This window comes from Siniperca chuatsi, linkage group LG10 (assembly GCF_020085105.1).
Source record: "Siniperca chuatsi isolate FFG_IHB_CAS linkage group LG10, ASM2008510v1, whole genome shotgun sequence".
Lineage (NCBI taxonomy): Eukaryota > Metazoa > Chordata > Actinopteri > Centrarchiformes > Sinipercidae > Siniperca > Siniperca chuatsi.
Window position 1 is genome coordinate 5,318,107 of NC_058051.1, and position 8,283 is coordinate 5,326,389.

Below are 8,283 nucleotides of genomic sequence, written 5' to 3' on the forward strand. Positions count from 1 at the left end.
GTGTCCAAACAGAAACAGCCTTATCGCAACAGGACTAAAAACTGAGGGAACGCTTGATAAAACAATACTTTCTTTGTGCCAACAATCCTACCCAAAATCCACCTAACTCGGTCAAGAATATCAATTTATTGTTCCTGGGAATAATGGCATTAAAAAAAAAAGTCATCACAAGGGTAGCTCTGTGGCATATTGTATGTACTTCTGTGATCAAAGATGTTGTGTGACAGCACTGAATAAAAATACTCACATTTAGGTTTCTGAGAAATCAAGGCACTTTAATGCCTCTATTTATATTGTGCCTAGAGCATGGCTTAACAGCATATTTTTTCCAAAATATTCTTATTCTGATGTTTTTAATAACAATTTACATGTATGGAAGTTAAGAGTTACCAATATCAAAATGAAATCATTTAATAAAATTAAAATTTTAATTTTCCATTTATGTGCATGTGATGTGTGTATTTTAAAAATAAAAAAATAAATGCTACAGTAGAATTTCTTGTAATTTTGAATTTGTCTGTCATATCTGAAGGTGTTCTGAATTGTAATGGTATAGGAGCAGTAGGCGATTTGAGGGGAGAGGAAGGGGGATGCCATCCCCCTTGTTAGCAAAATGACCAAAATCCGTCCCCCTTGTTAACCTGCTCAAAAGATGCTCTGTGCTTTGTCTCACAATGGCGCTTCACATTACTGCTTTTAAAGGTGCTATTGATAACATTGATAACAACTAGATGACGCACTCCGGCTCCCCCCTTCCATTCCATTCCAAGCTGGAACCAAACATCAGACATCTCACACAGAGATAAACAAAACAAAACATTTTTAAAATGATTAATTCACAATCATAATATTTTTTTTTATTTTTAGGAAAAGTGATACTTTTATTGCACACCTAAAGCATCTAAATGCTCTGTGGATGTTTTTTTTTCTTTAAATATTCGTGTACATAAAAATGTTATCAATATAACCTTTAATAATTGCCACTTCTCTGAACATATGAGATGTACTGGTTTTGAATAACTCTGAACAATGTATCTATATTCTCTACAGCAGTCAGGGGGAAAGAGAAAGTGCGACAGCAGCATGACAGAGGCCTGGTCAGAAATGAACAAAACTTGGATTCAAGTGCACTTGAATGCTCATACACGTTTATTTTTCTCTCTTTTGTTTTTGCTGTTCTCACTTATTTTTTCAATCAAAACAAATCTTTGTGCCGCAATTTGTGTTTATTTGATAATATAACTTAATAATCATACATTATTTCAATGTTTAGTAAATGCCCCTGAAAATCAGTTCAAGGGGCAAAAAATAAGCTACCTTCTAAAAATTGTTTCAATTAATAATTGTTATGTTGCCGATGTCACATTTGTGAGGTTTTTCGAAATGGGGAGGGGGATCAAATAAGGAAGTCATCACCGTGCGCCTGGTTTGAACACAGTTCACACACCTGTAACATCTTCAGCACAAACGACAAAAGACGTATTTTACGTTTTCCTTGCAAAATAATTTAGGTTGTTCACTGCCACTTTACTGAAATATAGTTAGCCACTTTTGGCCCATTTCTAATCAGCTGTGTAGAGAGGGTATCATGCTCTGGGGAAATCCGTCAGTGTGATGTCAAAGGCTGCGGACAGCCGAGAGCTGTTTTCTGAAGAAGCCCAGGATAGCCAACTCCACAGCGTGTCTGAGCAAAATGAAACATGGATGAGGAGGTCGTCGAAAGTTGGGAGGAAGCTGCTGATAGTGGGGTAAATAACGAAAGGCTCAATATACCTTCAGTTCAAGGCAAATATCCTTTTGGTTGCTTCTTATATTTACAGGGTTGCTTTTAGAAGTTTCAACGTTGTTCCATGTTAGCGACTCCCACGGGCCAACAATGTGGCTAAAGCTAGCGTTAGCTTTAAGAAACTTGACGAGCTAACGTCAAGTAGCTAATGAGCGAGACAGGCTTAACATGGCCAACTAGCCAAATGACGTTTGCTATCTAACGTATTTCGCATGAAATAACATTAATATGCTTGATTATCGGCTAACAGCTAACTAATATACATGACGCGAGCGAAACCCACGAAATTAGAGTTCCTGTTGAAATGCTTAGGTTGACGTTAGCGAATGCTAAGCTATCTATTTTTGCATGGCTAGCGTGGAAAATGTGTCAATCGAATGTTGGTTTACTTGTTGTAAAATGTACACACCTCACACAAAACAACTAAAGCCCCATTAACGACCCACCATCGTCTCATATTTAATTCGGCATACATTGAATTCTAATAACTCCTATCATAATCATTGATTCACACTATTCCCCGCAATAACGACTAACCGAACCATCCTGTGGAAGACTAGCAGCATGGTGAATCAGTTTAGATGCTCGAAATTTTACTGTCATAAATAGAACATAAGTAACTTTGCAAGGTCGAATGTTTAACAGATTCTTAAAATGTAACTACAGTAACTATGGCATTGTCGTCCATTTAAGCACATTTTTCATGGACCCCGGCTTAAGCTAGGCATGCTATGATGTCAGGTTGCTGAACTAACTTGGTGATTTCCTGTAGTTTACAAAGCCACAGTTCGGCCATGTTTTCAACTAATTATCGACAAACTGGAAAGTAGTCTGGCAGACTATCGCGCTAGCTTATGACGTCAAGAACGTGGCTCTGAGAAAAGAAGTTTGTCAGAACGTCAGCAGCTTGTCAGGCTGAAGTTACAGCTCATTTTAATCTTTCTGTGGTTAGTCAGCATAAAACCAAATGCACCTCATCTAACCTTATATTAACACATTTTGCTGGCAACATCAGCCGGCTAATGTAATGGCTCTCTGTTATGACTTGGCAGATGTCGTGCACATGTATAAATAGCTTGTAACTGAATCCTGCTTTCCATCCACTCTCCAACTTGCTTACGACCTGCCACACTTTTCTTCCTACCCCAAATCAGTCTGTCTCACCATGTTGTGTGTTTACATGAATGCATGTTTGGTCTTTTTCCCCCCCCCACAGGAAATGGAAAAACGTTTAGAAGAGAAGCTAAGGATCAGCCAGAAAGAAAAGTAAGGCCTTAAAAAGGTAGAAGAAACATGGCCCAAATTTGTGATTTTTTAAAAAAAATTATTGATTCTGTTTCCATTCAAAACAATATTGTTTAGCTTATGTGTCTTGGTTAGGTGTAAAAGTACACACCTGAACATAACCTAAGAGTTTTTACAAATTATTAAGAGCTACTTTTTAGTTCACCATAAAGGTGATCTATTTTATAGCGATACACTAATCTATCCACTTAATTTATTTTATTAATTTATTTCATTAATTTAAAAAAAAAAATTAAGTGAGCTGAATTGAAGAGCAGATCCTAACAATTCAGAAATGGTCTTAAGATGTGTTGTACCAAGTATGTAACTTTGCTGATAAGCAGGGAAAAACTGAATCAGTAATAAATGTATTTGGGTTTCTGTCATAAGTCTTTTGGCCATGGATGTATCATTTAAGCTGTTATCTGCACTGCCTCCCTCGCTTCAAGGTAATGGCCTCTTCCTGTCTGTCATATCACTAATTTTGCATGGACTGTCATGTTGGTCTGCTTCTAGGGAGTCCAGTAATAATTCTCCACGATCTCCATTAAAGACAACCATGGTGATACAGGACGACTCTCTACCAGCAGTACCCCCACCTCCGATACGCATTTTGAAGCGACCTGCAAGTAACGGGTCATTGGGATCACCATTGAATCAGAACAGGCCTACGCCACAGGTCAAGTCTCTGGCCCAGCGTGAGGCAGAGTACGCTGAGGCCAGAAAGAGAATACTGGGCAGCGCCTGCCCAGAGGAGACGGCTCAGGACAAGCCCAACACTGACAGGTAATAATATATACAAATATTGACAGTTTAGAGGTTTTTATGCACATCCTAATAAGGTCTTGCTGAAGGGCACTTGCAGTTGGTATATTCCGCTTTGTGCTTAAGACTGTATTTGACTTTTTGTGAGCCACGTATCCAACTGAGAGAGAGACAGCAAATGAATAGGCTAGAATATTCAATATTTTAGGGTCTCTCCATCCACCTTGATTCCAGTCTTGATTAACTTATCTTTTGGTTGTGGACTCTTTGAATGTGTTTATCACCAAAGCACAGCGCCATCTTTTACTGATTCCGAAAGTGTTTTTAAAAACAAAAACAACAATTTGATTTGAGGTTTGATTCACAATGTTTATACTACTGTTAGACTGCAGTCTTGAATTACATGAAAAACAGCTGCTTCTAAAAAAAAAAACAAAAAAAAACTCTATGTAAACATAAGTCCTAAATAAGTAAAATAATGGTAGCAAAACAATAGCTAAGGCAGTAGCCACTAAAAATGGGATTACTTCCAGCTGAATCCCAGATGAATTGTCAGAATCCACACATCAGCAGGCTTGTGAGGAGCTTTGTTGACCTCCCCTCCTGAGGGATAACCCATCAAGGTGGATAAAGGAAAATCCTGGCTTATTTTGATAAATCTCGCTAGTTTAAGAGAGAGATCCGTTCCATTACTGTGGCTTCCTGCTCAGTAACCAAGGTAACTTATACCGCTGAACTAGCTTGCTCTGTAGCATCCTAACTGTCAAGCTTAATTTAGCGGTGTGTCAAAGAATGTCCAACGGGTTGAAACAGAATCCCAAAAGACAGTTTCGTCAAGCACATTACATATGTCATGTGTTCTGAAACATAAATTAAGACCTATTTCAGTTAATCCCCATTTTATTCATGATCACCTTTTATTTTGGAGTGAAACCTTTTTATTTGAAAGCTTAGCATGTATAATTTAAGAAAGAAAAATGTGCCAAAGTTGTGTTGTAAGTTATTTAATTCACAAATTTTGTTCAAGACAAAAATATTACAGTCCAAACCATGACCTTCTGCTGTGTTTTAAATGTATACTTGTTTATCTCCAACTTCTTAACTTTTAGGTCAGAGAGGCTTCACACACCTCACAGAATTAGGCTAATTAACAGTAAATGCATTGTAGTTATGTCAGTTCTCTTAAGTTAGCCTACACCATAATTTTAAAACACACATCTGATATTATCTAGCCTGCTGATAATATAGCTACAGTCTTACTGTAGTCTAGTGATCTGAATGTTAATTTATTAACAAACACAAATAAAACAATAAGTAGGATTGTAAAATTTACATTAAGTTTAGTCTGTCTGCAATTTTTTGCCAAGCCATCTCCCTCATTAATTGCAGCAGTATTGTCCTTTTTGGTGATGACTCCTTTCCTCATATAGTTCCATCAGCAGGGTTTTTTCTGCCGCTGAGAGGAATACCGCTCTCGTCTTTTCTTCTTTTTGCGACACATATCCTCTTTTTGACAATCGACTGTTCTGGGCTGCTTATGTACTCCGTGCGTGCGCTCAATGCTAGATTGTTTAAGCCTGGCTTGAGTTAACGTTGACTAGACATGGCTGAATTGTGTTAGTTGAACGGCTTGACCCTTAAGTCAAAGTCAACGTTAATTTTTCAATTAAGCGCAGATTTCATTAGCTGCGTTGATGGAATACCCCCTTGGTTTTATTTTTGGTTTCATAGACTACAGCCTACGGCTGGCAGAAGAACTTTTGTCTTTCTTTTGCCTTGACTGGGTTTTGATTGACAGAAGGTGGAGCCTAATAATAATCATAGAAATCTCTTTGAAGCAACTTTGCAGAACTTGACTGGTTCTTGTTTACACTTCAAGTTAATTGACTGAATAATATGAAGTTCTTTTCATTTGTGTTTAGTTGGATTTGAATGGTAGTGAATAGTGCCAAAATGAATATAAAAGCAACCAAAAAACTCAAAAGAATGAACAATGGGATGGGGGGGCAAAACTCAAATCATGCTATTAAAAACTTTTCTTTAAATACAGTTTTGAAGCAAACTCTCCTAAAACCAAGAGGGAGCACTATAACTAAAATCATGTGTGGAGACCTGTCTGTTGTGAGACTACAGGGATCCTGTAATTAGGACAGTTCAGGAGAAAGACGCCCGTTGAAAACAAGAATGCTGCTGAAACTTGCCAACTGGAAACGAGTTGTCAGCCGTTTCTGTCCAGCAGCTGGCAATGTGTAAAAGGCTGCGGTCTCTAATTTATTCCTGTTTCGTCTTTTTCTGCCAGGCCAGGGCGCAATAACTCTACATTGCCTTCAGAGGACACCCGATCAAACAATCACACTGTCGGGCAGCCATCCAGCCCAAACAGCACCCAAGGGTTCCGACAGCACAGATAAGTGGGCCCTGGGGCCACACAGCCATTGAGGAGAGAGCGATCAAGGGCCACAGAGCAAAGACACCACTGTATCTTAAAAGTTCCTTCCTTCAGTTCCATTATAACGGATGGGCTGTAAGTATAGCCACACTGCTGCCTAACTCTGCCCACGAGCAGTTGTGTGGAACTGACAGGGAGCAAGGAAGTCAAATGGAAATGTCCTCTCTTCTCTCTCCACCCCAGTCTGTTTGACACTGTGATTATGGACATCTTCTGGACTCACTGTGACGGTCCCTTTAAGAGACGCCCCTCACGTCCATCTCTCTCCTCCTCCAGTCCCCAGCCGCTCCGTCTCAGGATGCTTGCAAGGCGAAAGCAAAGACTTACACAAAGGATGGCAGAGAGAGGAGGAGAAGCGACGGGCCATAGCAAAATGAGATGAGCTGATACATGGGCAGCAGCTTCTCCCCAGCAATAATACCAGAGATCACTTCTCACACCTTTACATACATGTTTTAAATTTTTCAGATGTTGGCTCACTAAATTTTTATCTTTTGTTTTTCATGCTTGTCTTTAAATATCTATACTAGGGATGCTCTGATATCTACCGAGTACAGTTAAAAGTACTTCACATTATACACACACCACCAAGAACATGTTCATTAAAACAGTATTTAATATTCAGATTTAAAAAAAAAAAACATAAACATAACAATATTTGCAGTTTTTATGAAATAGAAAACATTCAAATTCTTCCACCTTTCTTTGGTGCTAAAATGCTACATTTTGGATTTCTCCTTACACTATAAAAACAGAGACCCTGGGCTACAGCTTGTGCTGTCAGATCTCACACAGTAAACTCACCACTAATACTGAGTACATAACTGGTACCTGCCTGGTAACTGAGTTGTTAGCATTATCAGTCCACCCCTTATAAGTAAATTGCCATTTGTTTTTAACAAACTGAGGGTATGGGTCATGTATGTCAAGTTGTATATCTGACAAGTTCTGTTTTTTTTTTTTTTAATTCATCTTTTCAGCTGTCTTCCTTAGACTGTTGCATCATTATTTCTATTGAAAAGTAAAAGCAAAAAAAAAAAAGACATGAAAAGGAGACTATGGAGTCATTTTAAGTAGCTTTTCTGCCTTTTTGTATGAGATGGCAGCAATGTCTGAGCAGTATTTTAATTTAAATGAACCAAAATCCCATTTTAAAATCAACCTGTGTATATATATCAGTTTAATAGTTAATTCACATGTCATTATTTGAAGGTGGTGTTGGTGTTGGGAATTAATGTACTGCTTTCCTTCACAAGCCTCTCCGTCACATCTCCACCTTGTCAGCGGTGTGCTCGTTCCTTCATGTCCCTCACTGACGTACAGTACATAGGAACTCAGGTGCAAGTGAACGAGACTGAATGAATGAAATGAACTAAGATTGTATTGAAACAGTGCTATACAGAGTGTGCGGTGAAATGTAACTGAAATGATGTCTACGTCCCAAGATGAATGAATACCAGTTTTTGTAAAAAAAATTTGTCTGTTTGCATCTTGGTTACGTAAGAAACGGTAACATCACCCTGTGTGATTGTTCAGTAACTGTTGGTTCACTGCTGAAATGGAACATGGAGACACAGCTGTATGTGAACCAGATAGGTAGTAGCTACCTGGCTGTCCAGGACCATTGTGCCCAATAGATAGTTCTTAGTTTTTCACCCATTTGTTCAAACAGAGAAGAGATCTCAATAAAGCCATATTCAGTGGTGTACATCATCAATAGAAAAGTTATTTTAATGGTTGAATTCAGCTTGTGCCTCCTGTATCACATCTCTACTTCCTGGTTGTTGATTTTATTACTGTAGTTCAAGAAAGTGAATATAACTGAGGGAGAATTCGCAATACTGGTAAGAGTTCAGTTCAGGAAATCTAGCAGCAGAGCAGAAGACAATTGGGTTTAGCTGAGCTCTGAGTGAGAACACAAACTGCCTGTAAATACTGATTTAATAAAATGATTTGCAGAAAATATCATTTTCATTTTGTGATGCATGGTCATTACATT

The 8,283-nt window shown here is 38.4% G+C and overlaps 1 protein-coding gene across 4 annotated transcripts; it reads left to right on the top strand.

The window, feature by feature from the left end:
* Positions 1 to 1,404: 1,404 nt before the first annotated feature.
* On the top strand, positions 1,405 to 8,252 carry LOC122882799 (SUZ domain-containing protein 1-like). Of its 4 annotated transcripts, none has more exons than XM_044210587.1 (4): positions 1,407 to 1,748; positions 3,003 to 3,052; positions 3,575 to 3,856; positions 6,135 to 8,252. In XM_044210587.1, the coding sequence occupies exons 1-4, from the start codon at positions 1,701 to 1,703 to the stop codon at positions 6,244 to 6,246; spliced, it is 492 nt and encodes a 163-aa protein (XP_044066522.1). In that variant the 5' UTR covers positions 1,407 to 1,700; the 3' UTR covers positions 6,247 to 8,252. The 4 variants fall into 4 exon arrangements, with proteins under 4 accessions (XP_044066521.1, XP_044066522.1, XP_044066524.1 ...); XM_044210589.1 differs by having other exon boundaries at positions 1,411 to 1,785; positions 3,587 to 3,856; XM_044210588.1 differs by having other exon boundaries at positions 1,413 to 1,748; positions 3,587 to 3,856.
* Positions 8,253 to 8,283: the final 31 nt, after the last annotated feature.

What these genes read in the sequence shown, in the direction of transcription:
- LOC122882799 (XM_044210586.1), top strand. Translation starts at nt 1,615, where the DNA reads ATGTCAAAGGCTGCGGACAGCCGAGAGCTGTTTTCTGAAGAAGCCCAG. An exon ending in AGGAAGCTGCTGATAGTGGG is followed by an intron (nt 1,749 to 3,586) that starts GTAAATAACGAA and finishes GTCTGCTTCTAG; the next exon opens with GGAGTCCAGTAATAATTCTC. An exon ending in GACAAGCCCAACACTGACAG is followed by an intron (nt 3,857 to 6,134) that starts GTAATAATATAT and finishes TTTTTCTGCCAG; the next exon opens with GCCAGGGCGCAATAACTCTA.